This window comes from Salmo salar, chromosome ssa06, assembly GCF_905237065.1.
Source record: "Salmo salar chromosome ssa06, Ssal_v3.1, whole genome shotgun sequence".
In the NCBI taxonomy this organism is placed as follows: domain Eukaryota; kingdom Metazoa; phylum Chordata; class Actinopteri; order Salmoniformes; family Salmonidae; genus Salmo; species Salmo salar.
Window position 1 is genome coordinate 40,359,091 of NC_059447.1, and position 24,742 is coordinate 40,383,832.

General features: G+C 42.1%; 1 protein-coding gene across 1 annotated transcript; it reads left to right on the top strand.

Annotated features, from left to right (window-relative positions):
• Nucleotides 1-1,299: 1,299 nt before the first annotated feature.
• Nucleotides 1,300-23,399, top strand: LOC106607308 (C1q-related factor). The gene is made up of 2 exons (XM_014204145.2): nucleotides 1,300-2,459; nucleotides 22,964-23,399. The coding sequence occupies exons 1-2, from the start codon at nucleotides 1,857-1,859 to the stop codon at nucleotides 23,141-23,143; spliced, it is 783 nt and encodes a 260-aa protein (XP_014059620.1). The 5' UTR covers nucleotides 1,300-1,856; the 3' UTR covers nucleotides 23,144-23,399.
• Nucleotides 23,400-24,742: the final 1,343 nt, after the last annotated feature.

Genomic DNA, 24,742 nt, shown 5'->3' on the forward strand with positions numbered 1-24,742 from the left:
AATGGCACATTAACCATGGATGGCACCTCCCCATTGTCCTTTGTCCCTGTCATTTGCCCTGAATAAAATCCCCCCCAGGAGGAGGCTGTCTGCCAGGAAAGACAAGAAAGTGATGCCCCCCCCCCAACCCATCCAACCGTAGATTTAGGATTTGTGTTACTAGTATGTACAGTATGTGCTGTTGGCTCATGTGTTGGTATTTAGCATTAGCCTTCTTAATAAACACCACATACATTTTAATTCTTTACAGTCTAAGACGCTGGGGGAGGGGGGAGGGGTGCTAAGCTGACATTGAATTGTTTTAAGATGGTCATACTATGGATCATTTAGCTATTTGATTTGGAATTTTAGGACCCCTTTAGGTACAGTATAAAACAAAATATATATATCAAAAATGATTTGATAAAATATTGATTTTGGTCTTTACTACTAAAGCCCATAGAAACGCATTGAATAACACATTCATAAATGGCAAAAAGTACAGTCAACATATAAATCATAAGAAACAAGGTTTTGAAGTGTCTGTCCTATATCTAGGAGATATTTGTGCCTATATTTGTGCCTTCATACTTCCATGAGTTTTTTTTATCCAGTACTGGTTACCTTCAGATGAGTCCCGTGACACTTGTTCGCAAGAGTCTCTCCTTTCTATAGATTGGTCATAATAGTTTTGTAGGTTTTTTCATCAATCTTCTCTTATGTGTAAAAAACTGGGTAATAATTACGTTTTGTTTCGGTGTGTGTGTGTGTGTGTGTGTGTGTGTGTGTGTGTGTGTGTGTGTGTGTGTGTGTGTGTGTGTGTGTGTGTGTGTGTGTGTGTGTGTGTGTGTGTGGATACGCCAGATAGAAAGTGTAAAAAGCATATACATTCCTGGCACCTTCAGGAAAATGCAGCTCCCTTTCCCTGTGCTCCATCTTTATTTTTAGAGGCTGGAGGCTGATGAGAGAGAGAAGGAGAGAAAGAGAGAAACAGTATCAAAAGTGGAAGAAGTGAGAGAGAGAGAGAGAGAGAGAGAGAGAGAGAGAGCGAAAGCATCAAAAGTGGTAGGAAGGAGTGAGGAGTCAGGGTAAGAGAGTAGAGAGGGAGAAGGAGAGAGGGAGGGAGCGTGTGTTGGCTCCTCACTGGCTCAGAGGGAGTGTAGTGTGGTAGAAAGTAATGTGATGTGATGAGAGCCATTCTGAGTGAGACAGAGAGGGAGAGGGGACAGTGTGGGGCTCCCTCCTCCCCCTACGTGTAACCACGCCAACCAGGAGAGGGGAGGAGGAGAGGGGAGGAGGAGAGGGGAGGATGAGTGGAGGGGGGGCTCCACTGCTACTGCCATATAAAAAGCTAAGCCTGAGAATCCGTCACCACAAACACACCACACGCACGCACGCGGACTCTATGACTACTCTCTCCGTCTCTCTTTCTCACACTCACTCTCTGTTTCGTCCTCTTATCATTCCTCTTGTTTCTCTCTAACACTCCTCCTCCTGAGTGTTCCTTCCTTTGCATCCTCTTTCTTTCTCCTTTTTCATGCCAAGAGTTTGGGACTAAATTCTGTATGTCGGCTCGTGTGTGCTCCCTATGTGCGTCAGTGTGCACGCTGGTGAGCGAGAGTATACGGGAACTACCTCTGTGTGAGTGAAAGCAGCGAGGCGTATCAGTGAGTGTATGTGGGTCTCTCTCTTACCCTCACACACTCGCCGCTCCTCCTCCTACTCTACTTGGGATCCCCGTGTCCCTTTCCTCGGTGGCAGGCTCCCCACACCCAGCAGTCACCATTTCCGCCCCAGGGAGAGCCACGCTGGCAGCACAGCCCCTTCCCCGACTCAGCATCGGGAGGAAGACCCTGGTGGCGGCTGCCGTCGGGGTCATGCTGGTCCTGGTGCTGGTGGTCCTCATCCCCGTCCTGGTCAGCTCCGTGGGCACCGACACCAGCCACTTTGAAATGCTTGGTACCTGCCGCATGGTGTGCGACCCCTACCTGAACAAGGGCACAACGGCCAGCAGCACCAGCTCCAGTGGCATCCAGGCGGAGGCCGAGGCCCTCAGCGACAACAGCAACATGCCCTCCACGCTGGTGCAGGGCCCCCAGGGCAAGCAAGGCAGGCCAGGTAAACCTGGACTCCCGGGACCGCCTGGAGAGCCAGGGCCACCGGGGCCAGTGGGACCCCCTGGAGACCGAGGGTCTGGAGGGAGGACTGGGATTTTGGGGTTGGGGGGAAACGGAGCTATCAGCACAGCCACCTACAGCACAGTGCCCCGGGTGGCCTTTTACGCAGGGCTTAAGAACCCCCATGAAGGCTATGAGATCCTCAAGTTTGACGACGTGGTCACCAACTTGGGAAACAACTACGACGGCATCTCAGGCAAGTTCATCTGCAGCATCCCTGGCACCTACTTCTTCATCTACCATGTGCTGATGAGAGGAGGGGATGGGACCAGTATGTGGGCAGACCTCTGCAAAAACGAACAGGTGAGTCAACTCACTTCTCCAAGTTTCACTTTTCCAAGTCTTATACTGCTCAGCCACTCAGCATAGAGGGATCTTATACATACTACCACTCACTGCTTACTGCTCTTTTTAATTAGCACTCCAATGGTTTCTCTGCTACAGACTCAGGTTCCTTCTAAATTACAGATATCTCACCTTATCCCTTGATACTCTGTTGTGCTCGCTCTCCCTCCCCCTCTCTCTTCCTATCGCTGGGTGTCACCTGATGTCACTGTGGTAACTTTGTTGGTGGAAATTTAATCGGAGCTTCACAATCAAATTGCCCTGAAACCGCGTTATAATACAGAGGCTCTATTTCCGAGGAAACGGAAGGCTGGTGGGTAGCGGAAGCATCTGTCGTGCGCTCCCCAAAAACCCCTGAGCGAGCAGATGACGGTCACACAGCTGTGGCACCAAACGCGCCCAGAGAGAATGATGTGTAATCTGGCGCGCTTCCCCTCATTGCATAAATACACACTGACATTGCCCGCATCCCTCAAATCAAAGGACAGACAGTTTCCCCCAAGTCCATGTCACTTTCCTACTTGTTTCAAATTTGATAAGTTTGCCATATAATACTGGTGTAAATGTAAAAGAAGGTGAAAAAGGTGTATGTGCCTGATTTATGGAAGCATCTCTATTTGTCAGTTAGGACTAGCTCTATTTAATAATTGACTCAGATCTTTACGCAATTGTAACAAATCATTTATCTTTTCAGAAATAAGATATTAGCCAGTAATTTCGGATCGTATTACTTTCGCATTTCTGCTTGTGTAGACTAAATTGATTAGATAGGGAAAGTACATTAAATAAGTTGAGTCACAGGAGTGGTGTGAAAGCCACTATAGCAGATGCAGCTTTTAGTCAGCCGGCAGATATTTTAAGAATTAAAAAAATTCCCAGACATTGGCTATCATTATTATTGCGAAAAGTTTAATTCTGAACCAAGAACGGCCTGCTTATCTGTGCTCGATACATCTGTGAACTGCAGCAAGTCAAAAAGTGATGCGTTCAGACACAAATTACATTGTGCTACATTTAACTGTCGAGTTCACATATTTAATTACATGTAATCTAACGTTGTACTCCTGGAGAGACTCAACAAGACCGCAATTATCCAAACGTCTCGTGCGTAAAACGAGAGGATGACAATTAGCCTACGTATCCGTCACTGTGTGAACAGACTGGAAAATGTAAGTGTTGCTTATTATGTCGGTTGTATATGGTTGACAAAACAAGGGAATATTTGCGTGACATTCGCTTGAAATAAATATAATTTGTATGATGTATTTTTTACGCATCACTTGACGGGTCTGGAGATGGATTTATTTCGCCCTGCTCTCAGGTACCTCGAGTGTGTGCTACTCGAGAACTTTCGCGTCCAGCAAAGGCGGTAACGTCTAAAGCGCAGGAGAGTATAAGATAAATATATATTTTTTTACCATCAAGTCATTTGCAATATGCATCGAGGCAATCATAAATTATACAACAGCTTCAGCGCACATCAAATATTTTGTGATTGAATATCCTCGTATTATCTGTTCATGACCACTTACGTATAGGGTGAAGGTCACATCCCCCTTTTACATGACATATTACAGCTCCATTAGCCTATAGTGTATAATTACAATCCTCATAATTATCTTTCATTAAGCCCCACGGAATGTTTTTCAATGCCCTAACAGCATGGTCTCCAACATATTGCTTTGTCAATTAGACTTTTGAGTTACTTTGTTTAATGTTAATTAGACTACGTTTATTTATCTTGTAGGTCTAAACTTTTGTTCCCAGTGTTTCTGCAGAACATTTGATCATAAACGCAAAGTATATCTGTTTTACTTATTACCCTGATATTACAGCACTTAAGTGGTTTACATGATATTTTATAATGGAATTAAACGTAGTTCACATAGGGTACTGTAAATGTATTTGTCATCATGACTGAATACGACGTGTCCTAGTTGGCCAGTTTCAAAATGTTTAAAGTAGACTTAATCTACAAGGTTACCTTGTAGGCCTATTGCTAACGCAGAGGTTAGGGTTTTGGGGGTTGAGCGCAACACAACATCATGCCATTTCTGTTGAGCACATGCTTCCCTGCTATATTTTATGCTTTAACGGGTGTTTTGCCTAACACTTGTACGCATAATATAATCGATTATTTCACAATTTACAGTCGGTTGCAATCCGATTCATGCGCAGGCAACTCCTGCCTTCGACTCAAGACTTATGTGGACATGATTGCAGCTATATTTTACATTTAGATGGGGATCTGCAAAGAATCAACTGTTGTCAGTATAGGTCAGAGAGAGAATGCCCTCATTCTTAAAAAAAAAGAGCTAGGGAACACTTTCTTTCATAAAGGCATATAGATTTCTAGCAACTATGAAACACAATCTCAATTTTAATCTATGTAGGCCTAAGGGTATGTCTGGCAGCATTATTCATCTAATGTAAAACTTAGGAAAATAAGAAACAGATATGTTTATCAAGTCTTTATTGTTTGTGCAATGTTCTTCATATGTTGCCATAGAGAAATATCCATCCCATGGTCACAGAGGGGTTGCTGTAATTGGTTAATTCTATTGTCCAACCACTTGAATTGGCCATTGCTTACTTTTACAATTACAGAGAAAATATGACTGAAATGGAAAGAAAGGATACAGGTACACTGAGTGTACAAATCATTAAGGACATCTGCTCTTTCCACAACAAAGACTGACCAGGTGAATCCAGATGAAAGATATGATCCCTTATTGAAGATACTTGTTAAATCCACTTCAACCAGTGTAGATGAAGTGGAGGAGACAGATTAAAGAAGGATTTTAAAGCCTTGAGACAATTGAGACATGGCTTGTGTATGTGTGCCAGTCAGAGGGTGAATTGGCAAGATAAAGTATTAAATCAAATCAAATTGTATTGGTCACAGACACATGGTTAGCAGATGTTATTGCCAATGTAGCGAAATGTTTGTGCTTCTAGTTCCGACAGTGCAGCAATATCTAAAATGTAATCTAACAATTCCACAACAACTACCTTATACACACAAATCTAAGTAAAGGAATGGAATAAGAACATATACATATAAGTATATGGATGAGCAATGACAGAGCGGCATAGGCAAGATGCAATAGATGGTATAAAATACAGTATATACATATGAGATGAGTAATGCAAGATATGTAAACATTATTAAAGTGCCGTTATTAAAGTGCCTTTGAACAGGGTATGGTAGTAGGTGCCAGGCACACTGGTTTGTGTCAAGAACTGCAACGCTGCTGGGTTTTTCACGCTCAACAGTTTCCCATGTGTATCATGAATGTTCTTCCACTCAAAGGACATCCAGCCAACTTGACACAACTGTGGGAAGCATTGGAGTCAACATGGGCCAGCATCCCTCTGGAACACTTTCGACATCTTGTAGAGTCCATGACCCAATACATTGAAGCTGTTCTGAGGGCAAATTATTCTCTATTAGCAAGGTGTCCATAACGTTTTGTACACTCAGTATGTAATTGTGAAGAGGTCTCTGTGACAGTGAGGTCAGAGCTCTCCATCATCCACTAACATTGTGACATGAAGGCACTGTTACCAGAGCAACGGGCCCTTCTGGAGATGGGAAAATATTTCAGAAAGATAAATACAATTTCCGAGGCATATCTGTTGGCGGTTCAGTGTGGTGTTTTTGATCTTGTGTCTGTTGGACAGATACTGAGAGTGTGTCCTCGTGGGGAAGGCCTATTGTCCGCGGCTGCTTTTGACATATCACCCCTGAGGCACCTGGAGGCTTCAGCCATGCCATGGAATACTAATGTAACATTGTAGGAAGATAATGCATGTGAGGGGTTCAACATAAAGGTTGGGGTAAATGTCAGTAACAATCTATCTGATGTACTGTACATTTTGTGCCACAGCTTTTATAGACTAAGCTACTTTCTATTTTCATCCAGAATTGTGTTTTGGTGTGCTGGTGATATATGAATTTCAGTGAAAACGTGATAAGATCACTGGACTGGACTGGAATAAAAAGTTATGAATGAAGTGAAATCCATTTCTACCGTGTTAAAGAGTGTCGACATGATAAGCATGGAGGGCAAGAAATCAAAGAGACCAAAAAAAGTGTCCGTTTGCAAGTCTCACTATGGTTCCCTGAGTTCAACTCCTTTGACCTATCCAAGCTGACAAACTTCTCACCCAGCAAACCCAAGGAGAAGGGAGGTGGCGGCTACATGAAGGGCCTCTCCTCTATATATAATGTCTCACTCCACCATAATGTTTATGGGGGTGTAAAAGTGTTGATACATAATAGGCGAACATATGTTCCTATAAAGCACCTTCTGTTCCCGCTTCATTGTGTTCCTAAGAGGAGGGAGGGGAAGCACTTAAGTTAGACACAGGCAACGAACATCTCCAGAGACTGGGGTAATGTTTATAAAGTGGTAACTGCCTGGCTAATGAACTCTCTCTCTCTCTCTCTCTCTCTCTCTCTCTCTCTCTCTCTCTCTCTCTCTCTCTCTCTCTCTCTCTCTCTCTCTCTCTCTCTCTCTCTCTCTCTCTCTCTCTCTCTCTCTCTCTCTCTCTCTCTCTCTCTCTCTCTCTCTCTCTCTCTCTCTCTCTCTCTCTCTCTCTCTCTCTCTCTCTCTCTCTCTCTCTCTCTCTCTCTCTCTCTCTCTCTCTCTCTCTCTCTCTGCATAGCTTAGAGGGGGATGTAGCTTACACTCACTATAGCCAGAGAATCTTGCTAGAAAGGTTTTTCTGTGTGAGCCTCTGGGTCTGTCTGTGGGTCTGGTGTGGAGGTGAGACCACAGTGTGTCTGTCTGCGTAAATTACTGTGAATGGTTATAAATGTGGGGTAACTTGTGCTGTGTCATTGATGAAGTGGCCACGGGAAGGCTGATGGTCCTAGAGCAGGGCTGTCTGGGCCGGAGCATTCCTCTGCTCATTTAAGGTCGAGAGAAGCTGTGTAGGGACTAGGAGGCTGGGGAGGACTGGGAATAGCACACAATGCCAGTATTTTATCATCCTTTGGCCTTGGTGCATCATGAAACTGCAGGTTCTCAGGCTCTAGCACTGCAGTTGTTCTGCACCCTGTATCATCTCCACTCCGGAGCCTTGCTGTTTTTATCTCCCTCTCCTCTCTCCCTCTGTGGGTTGCATTAGGAGAGTGTCAACATTGTCCCCAGCACCTTGACACATTTCAAGCTACACCAAAGAGTTAGCTGCTCTTGGTAAGCAGGCAAATACGATTCTATTTTCAGCCCGGTGCACTTCATCTGCTCTCCAAGTTCCCACTCCACTCCTCTCCTCTCTCCTTGGCTTCTTATTTCTGACGTTCTTTTACTCGCTTGACAACTATCTCCAACCAATCCCAATCTTCTCCGACGGATGTGTCAGAGTCTCGATTCCCTGAGTCGGAAACACCCTGGGAGACGAGGCAATGACAATAAAGACGAATCCATTTGCCACGCTACTACAAATGGAGGAAAAAAACTACAAAATAGGGAGGTGGGGAAAAGAGAGTTCTGTCATGCCAAAGAGCCTTTTTAATCGTAGTAAAACCTTGAACCAGATCCAGGATGTGTTTGTGCTCCTCCTCGGTTCCCTTCTTAATATTTGTATTAATCCGCAGAACCGTTCCAGAGTTAATTAAAAGCAATGACGTGAGCGTCACTCTCTCAGGAGGGCCCTGTGTGAATAATCACTCTGTCTCCTTCTTTAATAAGCTCCAGCGTCCTCCAAGCAGCGCATATGGCTCTTCCCCAACAATTACTGCTCCCTGCTTCCCACTATGCACGCGCACGCGCACACACGCAGAAACACACACCTGCCCCCCCACTGTGCACTGCCCTCTACATCTCCTCTGCTCTGTTCCAGCCGTCCAAGGTGACCTCCAGAAGTGCACTGTTTATGCCCATCCCTTTATTGACAATTTAATATCAATATGTGTCTTGATTGTTATTGGATAGATAAAGTTTTGCTCTTGGAGGTTAACTTCAAGAATACTGTTTTGCTTAGAAAGCAAAAACACACTTGAAAGATTCTGGACTGTAGTATAGAAACTAGGGGAAATCTTGGCACAGTCCGTTACTGGCTCCTTTGAATTGATGTATCCAAGTAGACACACGGTGCTGTGAAGTGAAGTACTGCGATCATCTTCATAGACTGGTTTATTTATTTGTTTATTTGGATCCCCATTAGCTTTTGCAGAGACAACAGCTATTCTTCCGGGGGGTCCACAAAAAACACAGAACATGACAAGTAACAAAACACTGATACACTGATAGAATAGGACAGTCACACACATTTCTAACACAAAGACACATAAACAATACAACAGAGTGTGTTTGTGTGTGCGTGTTTGTTTTCGTTTGTGTGTCCCCTCACAGTCCCTGCCGTTCCATGAGATGTTGTTTAATCCGTTTTTTAAAGTTAATTTTGTAGTTTGCTTGAGTAATTGGAGATGGAAGGGAGTTCCATGCGATCATGGTGCTGTATAATAATGTGCGTTGCCGTGAATTCATTTTGGACTTGGGGACTGTGAAGAGACCCCTGGTGATATGTCTTGTGGGGTATGCATGGGTGTCTGAGCTGAACGTTATTTGATTATGCAGACAATCAGGAATTTTCATCACAGTAATATTTCTCATAAAAACTAGAAGAGAAGCAATTAATCTCTCGTCAACCCTCAACCAGGAAAGACTGGAATGCATGTTGTTCATGTTAGTTCTGTATGTGTAATTAATGGAGAAGTTTTATTTTTTACAACCAAATCTCTATTTTTGATGTAAAATGACATGTTATAGAAGGGAACAGATTATTTGTGATTTCACATGTTTTTTTTGTATAATGTTACAGATAAAGTATGGAATGACACAATTTCATGTGTACCACATCTAACAACCTGTATCACTATACTGAGTGTTGCCGTTTGTAAAAGGACGTATTTGGAGGTTTTTGGAACCTTTGTTCATGTTTTTTTCGGTGCCCCCATACTACACAACAAGGACGAGGAAGTGATTTGGTGTTTGGGGTAAGTTTCTCAAAAACATGTGAAATCACACGAAAGGTGTCTGGACCGTTCTATAGCATTTTACATCAAAATGTTTGATTTGGTTGCAAAAAATTAAATGTATATTTTAAGGGCAAGGCGCACTGCTCTGTTTTGTGCCAGCTGCAGCTTTGCTAGGTCTTTCTTTGCTGCATTTGATCATATTACCGGACAGTAATTAAGATAAGACATGACCAGAGCCTGAACAACTAGTACAGTTGATTTTTGTTAATAACAGACATACCCCTCCCCATCTTCACAATAACTTGTCAATATGACTTGACCATGATAATTGACCATCTAATGTTATATCTAGGAGTTTAGCTTCCTCAACTTGCTCAATGGTCACTGCCTTTATACACAACTCCAGTTGAGGTTTAAGTCTTAAGATAATTTTTTTAACCAAATACAATACTTTTAGTTTTAGATGTATTTAAGACCAGTTTATTACTAATCACCCATTCTGACATTGTTACTCCTTATTTAGAATTTCAGTGAGCTCACTGGCTTTGGGTGCTGATATGTTGAGTGTGGAATCATCCACAGACATAGTCATTCTAGCTTTGTATAAGACCAGCGGCAAATCATTTGAAAAAATAGAGAAGAGTAATGGCCCAAGGCAACTGTCCTGAGGGACACCACACTGTATATATCTGATGTTAGAGAAGCTTCCATTGAAGAACACTCTCTGGGTTCAATTGGATAAATAACTCTCCAACCATGTGATGGCAAGTGATATAAAGCCATAGCAAGTGAGTTTCTTCAATAACAATTTATGATCAATTACATGAAAGACTGCACTGAAATCTAACAATAAAGCTCCAACTATCATTTTATTATCCATTTATTTTAACCAATCATCTGTCATCTGAGTCAGTACAGTACAAGTTGAATTTCATTGTATTTGTTCAAACACAATATTCCCTATCAGTTTATTAAGAACAGGCAGCAAACTGATTGGGCGGCTGTTAGAGCCAGCAAAGGGTGCTTTACTGTTTTTAGGCAGTGGAATTACTTTTTGCTTCCTTTCACGCCTGTGGAGACACACTCCTTTAGGCTTTGGTTCAAGATAAAGAAAATGGGGGTGGAAATACAGTCTGCTACTATTCTCAATAGTGTCCCATCAAGGTTGTCTATACCTGGAGGTTATTGATGGATAACAATCGTTCTTGCCCAAGATATCATTTAAGGTACTCCAGAGTCTTTTTCCATTGTGTTTTATGTAATTTATCTTGGTTTGATAATATAATTTATTCTTCTTTTTGTTAAGTTTAAGTCACCAAATTTCTCAATTTACAGTATGTCAACCAATCAGTTGAGCAGCCTGACTTGTTTGCCACCACTTTTGCATAATTTATTTGAACCATACACTTTTTAAATTCCTTGTTAAGCCAGAGGGTGTCACGTCCTGACCAGTAAAAGAGGTTATTTGTTATTGTAGTTTGGTCAGGACGTGGCAGGGGTGTGTTTGTTTTGTGTTGTCGGGGTTTTTGGGGATTGTTCTGTTTTGTATTTCTATTTTTGTATTTCTAGTTCTATTTCTATGTTAGTTTTGGGAACGACTTCCAATTAGAAGCAGCTGGTTGTCGTTGCTTCTAATTGGAGGCCATATTTATATGGGTTTATTTTCTCTTGTGTTTGTGGGTGGTTGTTTCTCCGTATAGTCATTTGTACCTTACAGGACTGTCGTTCGTTTTCTTGTTTTGTTTAGTTTGAATAAAAATATAAGTATGGACACTTACCACGCTGCGTATTGGTCCGATACTTCTTACTCCTCATCTGAAGACGAAGCTTATGACAGAGGGCCCTAACAGTTATCGCAGTTCATTTCTTAACAGGTGCATGCTTGTCAGCAATTGGCATGAATAATTTTACAAATACTTCCATTGCTGGATCTGGATTCATTTCCTCATACACATCTTCAAAAACAGAGTCCTGAGAACATTTGGTATGATCTCTTATAAATTACATGGATTCCAAAGTTCTTGTATTTATTTTCAGTAATACCAATTACCCCACTGAAGACTTTCTTTAAAAAAGTATACTTAGTCATAATAGACTTTGTATGGGCAAAAAAAAAATCATAGTATAAAAAGGAAAGTTTTACATCTTAGTCTGAGGGGTTTAACCTTCCAGACTGGGAATTGTATTAACTCGCTACCCAGGCTTTTACTTGCGACATACAGTACAGTTAAATGGACTAAAGAGAACAATGGGTGCATATTGAAGATACGCATGCTCATCCCCTGAATATTTTATGTGTCTGTTTTCAAAGGTTAAAGCTAAAAACATTAACTTCATAGTTAAGAACACTATAACAATATGGAAGAAAATTAACCAATATCACTCCCTAAAAACACAACCCTATTGAACAATCCTTGGATAGCTTTTCAGAATTCACAGATAAATTCTTCCACATTAAAAAGTAAAGGCATAGAAACCGTAAATTACTTTTTAACAGGAAATACATTTATTTCCATGATAGAATTAAAAAGCACTATTGGACTGAACAATGTAGATTTTCAAATGAAATCCTTTGGGCATCAGAGCAACCTTGAGGGAATCTTATTTGAATCAGAAAAGGATGTTCATATGATAGGTAAGATATACAAAACCTTGCAGAGAGCATATCCAATTGACAATCTCTTAGAAGAAAATATAAACTATTGGAACCAAGACTTAAAATGAATAGATGTTGGCACAAGATGGAGGGACTAGTTGGAGCATAACTAACTAAATTACAGTTAACGAAAATGTATGTTTAATCCAGTATAAACAAACGTATTATGGAAGATACCTTTTTTATTTTTTTTTACAACACAACGGCAGAGTCATGTCTTAAGTGTAAAACTAACAATGACTCAATAATCCATGCTCTCTGGGAATGCTATAAAGTCTAAAAGTTATGGGCGAGATAAAAAGTTGTCTGTCAGAAGTATTGAGACACGATTCTCTTCTCATCACTCAACTTGAAAAAACGGATACAAAAAACTTGGAAATCAATCCGCCAATTAACATAATGGAAATATCGTATTATTTATTATTGAAATAGAATGGGCGAGGAGAACAAATTGGTACAATTTAAGGCAAACAATCATTCAGGCACTAGGGAAGGGGTGTGAGCATGTGGGTCTGGGCAGATGAGATGTAGTCGTTGTTTGTGTGCGTCTGTCTGTAAGTTGTTCGTATGTGTATGTTTGTATTTGGTGTGAAAAAATACTAAATAAAATGAACAAAAATGTATTATAAAAAATGTAATATCTAAATTACTTTAGGCCCGACCTTTGGCACTTTGGCTTTGTTATTGCCACAATGTTATGGTCACTGCAGCCAATGGGAACTGATACAGCGTTGCATCAAAGCTCTGCAGCATTAGTGAAGATATAATCAATACAAGTGGATGTCACAGATCCAACACTATTATGTGTGTAAAGTATTATCCAAAGCAACATTTAGAAAATGTCTTTGTATTTCCCCCTAGAGGGCTGTTGGAGACACAATACTGCGTGAATGAAGCTGTTATCTGCGTGTCATTTCCCAACCTATCAACATGCATCTCAGTGGTTCCTTCTTCATGTCTCTGGTGGTTTCTTATGCTCTGGTGCACATCAACACAAGACTGTTTAGACTATTGCTGTGTATCCAGGTGTGACCCATGCAGTGTGTTTAGCATGGCAATCTATACACAGCAAATTGAACAAACACGAACCATCTGGATCCGAATCTGGCATGTTATATTAGTGTCTGTCTTGATTAATGAAACCTGTTTGAAAATTTGGTTAAAAAAAAAAAGAGCTTTTTCCCGTAATTAGGGCGACTGAAAGAAAGTTCAGGCTATGTTGGGTGTTAAAATACACATATATGCATTGCATTCATTTACTTTGTAGCATCTATTATTTCAGAATAGTCTAGACATTGAATCAATATATATCTGCGGTAACACTTTATTTTAAGGTACACCTATTAGCCACTTATTTGTAGTTTATAAGTATATATAATGATCTTATATGGCCTTTATTATATCATATTAGCCACTTATTAGGCCTTAATTTAGCGATGTATTATTCAAAGTCGTGTATTACTGGCCAATCCTTAATAACATAATTATTAGCAATAATAAAGGAATATTAACATGTAATAAAGAGCAAGTAACACAAGAAACAGACTCTTAATGAGCTGTCTTAATGTGGGACTGGTAAGGGGTTTGTACCTAAATATGTGTTCCCTATTATAAGTGTGACCATATTTTTACTTGCAGAATTGTTTTCGCCATAAATTACCTCATTGGACAGAAATGGGCACACCTCCCTTCATATATGCCATACAGCCAACATTCAAGTCATTTGATGTAACAAAAAAAAATGTGCAACTAAACTTCAATATATACTTCCATATATGGATGTTGACTGTATGGCATGATATAATGTGAATCGCAAAAGGGGGCGCACCACCCCACACACATGAGCGAACCCATAATAATGTTTGCCTGAAACTAATTGTTTACATCAATTGTTAAAATCAGACTTGAATGTTTGTTATTTGACATATATCAATAAATTTATTATGTCATCAAACTACACAACTCCTCAGTTTCAGAGTTTTGACTAGAATGTTGGCTGTATGGCATATATGAACGGAGCTGTGCCCCTTTCTGTCCAATAAGGTCATTTATGGATAGTTAAAATAGGGAACACATATTGAGGTACAATCCCCTTACCAGTCCCACATTAAGACAGCTCATTAAGAGTCTGTTTCTTGTTTAACTTGCTCTTTATTAAATGTTAATATGCCTTTATTATTGATAATAAGGATGTTAAGGATTGTCCAGTAATACATGACTTATAACGTTTGAATAAGAAAATACTTAATTAAGGCCTTATATATGGCTAATAAGACCTAATTAAGACCTTTACGCTACTTATATACACACTTATAAACTACAAATGAGTTGCTAATATGTGTACCTTAAAATAAAGTGTTACCATATCGGTATATCTGTCTCATCAGCTAAACAGTCTACTTAACACTCTGGCGCTAAAATAAAGCCAGAGAATATCTTTGGGTTAGGTTTAGGTGTTTAAGCACTGAGACTGAGGGGCCGCTGTTCGTCTCTGTATGTCTTCAGGAACAGAGAGTCTCTGTCTAGAGTAGACCGAGGTGTCTGGGGTAGGGAAAGGCGAGCTTCCCTAGGCCCTTGGTATCGATCCCACCATGTGCGTGCGTGTGTCTCTGTCTGTGTGCGTGCATTCATGCATGTGCCTGCGTGTGTGTAACCCGTTCCCACTCTGACAGACCCGGGTTGTAGTCTATGACCCCCCCACTCTATAATCAGCTGGACGGGTAGCAGAGGCGGCCCTTTGGCCTTGATTTGCTGTGTAATTGGACATCGGATTTGACATTCTGCCGAGTGGAACATTAGAAGCAGTCTAATTAGGTGCGGTAGGACTATTAAATGAAGATTTGCCCATGTTGTTAAGAAATACCACACACATTGGAAATGTCAAGATGACACCCGGCTGTCATTGCCAACCAACGGAAGAAAATCTATCATTTATCGTAAAAGTTTCCCCAATGGAAAGCAAACCCAAACCCCATACTACTATTTCTCTCCAACGCCATCTCTTCTTCAGCCTCTCTGCGGTTGTAACGCTGGGATGTCGTGGGTGTGGAGTCAGGCGCGGGAAACAGAAGCTTTTAGTACAGTGCTTTTTATTACGCACCACCAGAAGAGTATTCGCCCAACACAACATGGCGTATCAAAATACAAAGTCCCCAAAAAACACGATCCACTACACAACACACAGTGTAAATGAATGAAACAAGCCCGCACACAGAACAGGTGGGGAGACGGGCTTAAATAGCTCAGCTAATGACCTAACTGAAACAGGTGCAACAAATAAAGGCATAACCAACAGAAAAGGAAAAAAGGGATCGGTGGCAGCTAGTAGCGCCGGTGACGACGACCGCCGAGCGCCACCCGAACAGGGAGAGGAGTCACCCTCGGCAGGAGTCGTGACAGCGGTCTTGTCCCTTTAAACAGCAGAGCAGCAGCCAGACCTCGCTAGGACTTCATCTCCACTGTCATCTCAGATTGAATAGTTTATGAATAAGTGCTGTAACATCCCCATACATTGAAAGACAGGAGTGTATGGTCTAAAATAGCCTCTGGGTTTCCATCTGGAGATGACTGACTCCTGCATGACATTTGGTGTTGACTCACAAGGCTCCTTCATTATAATGAGAGCACATACGGGGGACGGGAAAGCGCCCATGGGCCTGTTCTTATGTAAACATCTCTCTCTAAGCCCTGACATCTCGCCATCACCCAATTCAATCCACTCGGATAACCCCCAACCCTCTCTCTCACAGCACAGGGAACCCTCATGTCAATGGCTCCAAAGTGACTCACACTCAGATGGCTAAGTTACTGTATGTGCTTGACAAGGTGGCTCTCCCCTCTAAACATGAAAATGGCGGATATCAACAGTGAGATATCAACAATCCATCCAGCCAGAAATGATGAATAGGGCACTTCATGAAAAATGCATGCGGCAGCAAAACGTCTGAACCTCTCCTTCAAGACTATTAGCACTTTCTGCCTAAGCTTTGCCTCGTTAGGGAGGTTTCTCACACTGCAAAACGCTCCTCTCAATACCCCACAATACTTTGTGGGGTATTTCAAACAATAACTGTTTTTTAAAATTCATAACTAATTCATAACTAAAATAACTTACCTTATGTTGTGCAAGAGTTCAACGTGTCACCAGATTCTACCCTAAAAACACTGTGTTACCAAGATGCAGGGACTGAGTGGCGAATGAGATTGAGTATTGTTGAAAGTTGAGCATTTCTCACAGTATTTGACTGACAAGAGTGAGTCACCAACAGGCAAGAGTGGCTGGGACACACACAGGCCAGAGTTGACGCTTCCCCCTCTACCTCTCTCTCTGTTTCTCCTCCTCCTCCCCTTTCCCGGTGATAAGTCTGTGCCAATACATCAGCATCATCAACAAGCCAGAGGACTGTACAGCCCCATCGTTATCACTGTTGCCCCATCCATCGCCTCTGTGTTTTGTCGTGTCATTATCCTCCCGAGTGGTCGTTGTTTCTAACCGATAGGACACAGAACTGTAATACATAATGCATTTCCGTGATGACAGGCTTTGACTTGACACCCAGTGGGAGGGACACTTGGCATTATATAAACAATTGTATAAACTGTGGAGAGGTGCATGCGATGAAAGGAATTCACGTTACAAGGAAAAAAATGCCCTGAAGGTACAAACAGAACAGATGCAGTGATTAATGCACAAAGCCTTTCTCTCCTTCTCCTTGACAGATGGTGGCTCTCCCGTTCCATTTCCTTCTCTCAACAACTTATCATGTATTTAATCTGGTTTCTACCACAAATACACCAATAACACAAAAGAGGAATGGAAGTTTTTGACACCATGACAACCTTGCTCAGAACAACACCTGACACCAAAAATCTGTTGCGCAACGGTCTTTTGACTAGGGAGATTTGTGTTTGTGTCACGACTTCCACCGAAGTCGGCTCCTCTCCTTGTTCGGGCGGCGTTCGGCGATCGACGTCACCGGCTTTCTAGCCATCGCCGCTCCATTTCTCATATTCCATTGGTTTTGTCTCGTTCCATTACACACCTGGTTTTCATTCCATAATTACTGCATGTATATAGTCCTCTGTTCCCCTCCATGTCTTTGTGTGTAATTGTTTGTTTGTGATGTGGATTATTGTCGGGCGCTTTACTTTTGCCATGTTCCGTGTTTTTGGCACGTTATTGTTTTTATGTGCTGTATTTTGCGGAACGGAATTAAAGTGCACCTGTTCACTACACTGTGCTCTCCTGCACCAGACTTCGCCTCCCGTACACACCCTTGACAGTATGTGTGTGTGTGTGTCTTTGAGCACGTGCAAATGTGTGTGTGTGTGTGTGTGTGTGTGTGTGTGTGTGTGTGTGTGTGTGTGTGTGTGTGTGTGTGTGTGTGTGTGCGAGCGAGCTAGTTTATCTGTGTGTGCGTGAGTGTGTGTTGGTGGTGTGGGTTAGGAGATGTGACATGGTTGTGACAAGGTGGTTAAGCTGCCATCAGGCATGCGGCTCACGGTTGGGTGTTCAAACCCAATTAGGTGGCGGTACACTTGGATTTAGAAAGAGGCGAGCGAAGTTTAAAGAATGGAAGCTTAACGTTGAGTCAACAAGTCCCTGCCAGAGAAACGTCAGAAGCTGTCCTCCATCCAGACATGTCCTTGTCACTCCAACTGGAGAGAACAGATCAGTGTCCAAGAGTGTCCAAGAAAGGGACTGTTACTGACACCAGCAAACAGCTAGGCCAACAAGGTCCTATTCCAGTACAATATTTCAATGGGTTGTTTGGATCTTTTGTATTGGCAATCAAGACAACAACACAACGCCAGGCATTTCAGCTGTTAGCTATAGGATCATGAAAAATGCCATCGCAACTCAACATGATTCCCAACTCCGTAGGACTAATCAGCTTTAGCAGAGGACAGTGAATATGCAAAAATCTGTCGTCCCTTCATCTCAGAGGCCTATTATAGGTACGAGTGCTGTCATTATTGATAAACTCCACATTCATATTCAAATGTTTTCAGAATGCGAGCGGAGCCAAGTGGAGTGGTATTCACTGTGGAGGGGGGGGGGCATTATCTATTAAGCTGAAGCAGCCCAGCCTCAGCCATCAGCTCCCATCTCTCTCTAGTGTTCCAGTACCACGCAGAGCATTATTCAATCAGAGACATCACAGCCACAATGTGACGGATGCTAACATGCTTCAGCAGCCACGGCAGGGGGAGACGAGACAACGTCAGACGACTCTGGAGCCATTTGCATTCGCTGCAGTAGGCTAGGCTGGCCTGGGCGCTTATGCTTTGATTTGTTGTTTCAAAAGTTCCACGTCGTATTCTATTTTGAGGCCATGCTCTGCCAGTTGCCGTTTTGTTTTCCCTTTCCATCTGGCTGATTCTTTTGCTCCCTCCCTCTTTCTCTCTCGGTCTCTCTCGCATTCCAAAGTCTAACCTATGGCTTGCGCTTCCAGCTTGTGAGTTGTGCCGAGTACAGTGTGAGGGTAAATGTTGTGGCTTCTCTGTCATTGTGTACAACTGCGACTGAGTGAAAGAAATAGAGAATGAACAATGAATTGAGCAATGGAATGACAGCTTCAATCTCAATTATTTAATATCACTACAGCGGGGTCAGATTCTTTGTGATCAATGGTTGCTGAGAACAAATACATCGGATTTCTAATAGCTCAAGGATAGTCCTTGGCAAGTTGACTTCCTTGACTTTCTAACACAAGGAGTTGAAGCGAGTCATATCACACACCTCTGACATCAGAGGTCCCAGAGTTCAATCTGAATGCAATAAGAGAAATATTTGAAGAAGTTTCATCAAAATCCCCATAGGCAGATCCGACCAAGTCCCTATCCGCCGCCCCCATCCGGCAAAAAGCAGCAACCTTCTAATAAGAACGTGTTGACTTTGTGTGCTCAGGGCGAATCATCTCATATTAATATGCAGTGGACGACTGCTGCTACGGATCAGGAGAGAGAGCTTTGTTTGCACATTGATATGAGCCTTGCGAGATTTAATCAGGAAGGTAAACAATGAAAAAAAGACTCATAGATGCCTATGGTACAACGTGCCATATATAAACCTACACCTTTAAGGCTGGCTTCAGCATAACTGTTTGGCATAGTCTTTCATAGCATTACCCTAAGTACTTCACCTTGAAAGTACTCTCCGATATGGCAAAGATCTCCATGCAAGCTGGAACGTCTTAGCTACAGACAACTGTTGCTGAACATTCCTCTTATTCTGGCTGAGAATAATCTAAAAGGCGTCTGGCATGATGTGTCTCAACAGCCACAATTACTTTCTTCCTCTGTTGTGAGAAGAGTGGAACAGACAAGAGGGAGATAAACTAAGGAGAAGACTTCATGAAATCACTGAGATTTCTCAGATTCTCATTATCGTGACTCTGAGGGTCAGCAGGGTGCTTCATACCCAACTGTCAAAGAAGTAGGCTGATTCCAAAAGACTGGCAAGGCTTCCAAGATGCTTGAATGTGATAAAAGCAATGAGGCCCTGATGTCAGTAGATAAAATGCTGCTCCATGTGAAATATTGTATTATCGTATTGTCTCCATGGTGAAGACGTTAAGCTTTTCCGTCTGTCACAAGACCTGCTAAAGAAAAGGGATGACAGGCACATGAGGTGTTAGCAGTGGATGCGTGCCCTATCAATGTTGAAAATGATCTTGCAGTGGGCATTCTTCTAAAAATCAAATCACATTTTATTGGTCACATGCGCCAAATATAACAGGTGTATACTTTACCGTGAAATGCTTACTTACAAGCCCATTCAGAGTTATGTAGAGTTAAAAAGAAAGACAAATATTTTCAGAATAAAAAAGGAAATATTAACACAATAAAATAACAATAACGAGGCTATATACAAGGAGTACCAGTACCGAGTCAATGGACAGGGTAACGAGGCAGTTGAGGTAATTGAGGTAGTTGAGTTATTCTCACTCTTCTTCACGTGCCCTTTGAGAACCTCTCCGTTTCTCTCCCACTCAGTTCTAGTCTTTCATAGTTTCTGAAGACTTTCATAGACTTCCATTGAAAGACTGGACAAAGGTTTTCCCAGCTTTAAAGGAGAAAAAAATATGACCATGTTCATTTCACATTTCTTAAAGCCTTTAGAGGACTCAATATCCTTCCTCTGACAGATGTCGTGATGCCCGCGATGATGGGATGTTTTCAGTAAATGTTGTGATTTATTGATCATTCATTGTCACTCACATCATAGCTTAGCTTAGACAGGTTTTTAAACACAGTGTGTCAAATCAATACATGTATCTCTCAAAACACTTTGTTCAGCACTGACTAGGGACTGACTCAAACTCTGTTATTTGATTTAATTGAATAGACGGCTTCAATGTCCCTGCCTGTTGCTTGTAGTGACTCACAACCTATCACAGCTAATGGGCATGAGTTTAATTAGCTTTCATTGAATTAGCTTTCATTGAATTAGCTTTCACTGCATTTTCACAATGTGCATATTATGTTTCTCCAATTAAAATGACAGTCATGTTGTCAGATAATTTAAGTTTTTTGATGAATTTATCTTTATATAGGCTACCTTCTGGTAAAACATTTAAAGATTGACATTACAGGACATAATACATATGGTTAACTATCTGCTCTCACGACTTGGAAAAGATAAAACATAAAAATATATTTTATCTGACACTCTTATCCAGAACGACATTCAGTAGATACATGTTTATACTTTTCCCCCGTATTGGTCCCCCATGGAATCAAACCCACAACCCTGGTGTTGCAAGCACCATGCTCTACCAACTGAGCCACACAGGACCCTCATTATTACAGCAGTAGTAGAGGGAGGGAAGTGAAATACATAGATTCATTAGACAGCAAGTCTCCCTCCCTGTCTCTCTCTACTCATCCACCCATCCCTCTGATCTCCCGCTCTCCCCTAACCCTGGCACACAGACAATCACTGACAGGTCTACAGGGTTAAACCCCATCAGTGTGTTGTTGCAGGATGTCTGTGCCAGCCCCTTGGCCCTCAGATGTGTCAATAAATCCATTGTGTGTGGCCCCTGGTTAAACGGGCCAATTAATTGTCCCATCTTATCTCTGCCACCTGCTCAGCCAGGCTGCCGGGCGGCACACCAGATCTGGGACCCTGCCCATACTTTAGATTCAAGTCCAGAAGATTTTTAGAGAAGAAATGCATGGGAAAAGAGTAGTTTGAGTTTATGACAGCTGTGTTCTTCATTGGACAGATTATAAAAGATTCTTAGCTACAGACAATATCAGGGTTTATGGCAACTAAATGTATATCTCAGATGCTTTGGTCTTCCAAAATGTATGGTGCTGATGCTATTTATTTAGGCCCTTTGTGTGCTTGTGTACTGGTGATGTCTCAGTGCAGTACAATACTGCTGCACTACAGTTTCTTATTGTAAAACTCTACATGAATGGTCAATGGTTAACTTTTAAAAGTATTTATTTATGTCTCACGCACACACACACACACACACACACACACACACACACACACACACACACACACACACACACACACACACACACACACACACACACACACACACACACACACACACACACACACACACACACAGTTATTACTGTCAGGGCACCCGTTTCTCACTACAGCCCACGCTGTTCTCCCAGGAAAGAGGATAACATTTCAGATGGAGCTTAATTAGCCAGGACCAGAGGTCAGGGAGATCCAGCTCCAAACGCTCAGACTGCCAAGCAGTCTGGCAATACCATACTCACCACATAGGCTACGGCCAACATAAATGCAATTGCTGTGGTAGTTTTACAGTAATCTATTAATTCAATCACACTTACAACATATCTTACTTTCACAGTATTTTTTCATTCACTAAAGAATAAGGATTTATTTTTCACTTTTTATAAGTTGATGTGAGGTGGGTGTCCTTGATGTATTTTACTGTAACTCCTCAGTAGTTCCCTCTACACTCTTAGAAAAAAGGGTAAGCCTTTTTGGCTTGAGGTAAAAGAGGGGGAACCAAATAGGTTCTACCTGGAACCAACAAAGGGTTCTCCTATGGGGACAGACGAATTACCCTGTAGCCCTTTCCTGCAGTCAAATTACTTAGTGGCCTCATGGGTGGAATTTTATTCATATTTTTCATAATTAATAAACATTACATAGAGAAAAAAAATGAAAATCAGGTTTTTCTATATCAAAAGGTTTTGTTATATTTCAGTCTTCTGTGACGGATATAATGTGTAATATTGGGATACAAACTCTAAATGTAATACATTTCAACTCTATATCTGACATGGTACAGGTGTCTTCTTTTTGTAAGCCCATAACCATGTGTGTGAGGTGTCTACTTTTGTTTCAAAGTAGATTTGTTTAAGACTACCAGGAAACACTCCTTGTGACCCTGATTTCGCCCACTGCAGTAAAAGCTTTTAAGGTTCTAGATGGTACTTATCTTTTTCTAAGTGTATAATAGAGCCAGGTCACCAGGAGAATGAGACCCGTTGTTGGGTTTCTTAGAATGTCTACTCAGGTGGAGAACACTGAGCAGCGCTTTGAGCAGAGACAGTAACCATCTGACCCGACACCCCGGTCCACCGCCTTCAATTCATTTCCGAACGTTCAACGACGAACCAATGACAGCCTAATTAAAATCATGTTGTGGTGTGCGATGCACCAGAGGGCTACTGACCCGTCACTTGTTCTTTTTGTGAACAAGGCAAAATCAAAGCATGACAACAGAAATGACTTCCATTTCAGATGATCAAATGAGTGCAGTGTGTTTCTCTAACCCATACAGCCTCTCTTTCCTCTCCTCTCTGTTCCAGGTGCGAGCTAGTGCCATCGCCCAGGACGCTGACCAGAACTATGACTACGCCTCCAACAGCGTCATCCTCCACCTAGACGCAGGCGACGAGGTCTACATCAAGCTGGACGGGGGCAAGGCTCACGGCGGCAACAACAACAAATACAGCACCTTCTCTGGGTTCATCCTCTACGCCGACTGAACCCACGCAGGTGGCACGTCCAGAGAGAGAAAGACAAGAAAGTAAGAGATTGAGAGAAAGAGTTCTAATGAGGGAAGGAAGGGGTTAAAAGCCAGAACGCTTTCTAGTTTCCTGGTTCTCTCCATCGTCACACCAACCTCTGCTTATAAAACACATCAGCCCCAAATCAAGGTTCTCCAGCTCAGGTCGGCCTGCCTGCCTGCCTGTCTGCCGTGCTGCGAGGGAGGGAGAACACGATGATAGGGGAGGGGGTAGTGGGGGGGGGGTAGTGGGGGGGGGTGAAGCTTGGTAGAGAGAGGTGCCCTCCTCATCAGAATTCTAACCTGTCAGTTGCTCCTCGCTTTCTGAATATTTCTCCTCCTCAAACTGGAAAATAAACCAACTAACGCAAAGTGGATCCGGCCTCATCATCTTCTCTCCATAACAATTGACTGTATGGACTCTGTTGACTGAAATTGTCCAATCTTGTCGTTGTGTGCTTTTCCTTAGAATATCAGTATTTTACTTTTGTAAAAGATACTACTGCATCGTATATTTACACAAAAGAGAATATTAAAAATATGTTTGTCCCTTGTGTGAAAAAAAAACAACTTGATTTTGAGAGAACGGTTTTGTGAGATGTTGATTGTGATTCCGAAGCCTTTAGTTGAGAAACGGTAACGAAGAGGTGTCATTATGGTTTCTAAAGATGATTCTGATAATGATTTCTTGCATTTGTCACCTGGCTATCACATGGTGTTTGTTTATGTGTGATGCTGTGGGAACACAGACCTGGTATGTGGCTGAATGTTATTCATGCAAGGCATGTTATACAGATACAACATTACATTATCCCTCGTCCCATCCAACGTATCCAGAGTCTCTATCCTTGCCCCTTGTCCCGTCTCTATACCCCGATCCTATTTGTCTATATCCGGGGCAAAGTGGGTTGAAAATAGACTAAAATGATTATTAGATGTTCTAGTTATGTATATATCCTTCACCACCGGAGTCGTTCAATGAAGCCACATATTCAGATTCTGAGGTAACCTATTTTATAAAACAACAGTGTCCATTACTTCAGCTTCGTCCTCGAGCACTCTGCTGTGGTGAAGTAAAAAATATGAAGCAGAGCAAGGAGGTAGAGAGAGAGAGATGGAGAGAGGGGGGGGGGGTGGGAAGTTTTTATGGCGAGGCAGATTTTCTGTTTCAGTGTCTGAGGCTTCACTGGGTGTCATTAGCTGCATATTCACTGATACATACAAGCATTATGGTAATATTTACTCAACATGGCAGACTGACAGCTTGCTTTAGAATGAAATTGATTGGGTGAGTGAGTGACTTGGCTTCTTAGCATTGTGTGTGTGTGTGTGTGTGTGTGTGGGAGTGTGTGCATGCGTGCATGTGTGCGTGCGTGCGTGCATGTGTGTGTGGGTGAATGTGTGTGTTGGTGTATTTGAGTGTTTGCATCAGAGCATGCGCCGTGCCATTGCTACATTGTTGTTTTTCTGTTATTCTGTGCTACAGCCAATGACAGATATTTTACTCAGCAGACAATGAGATTGCATTATGTAGGGAGGGGAGCCTCTGTAGAGATGATGAGAAGAACAAACAGCTTGT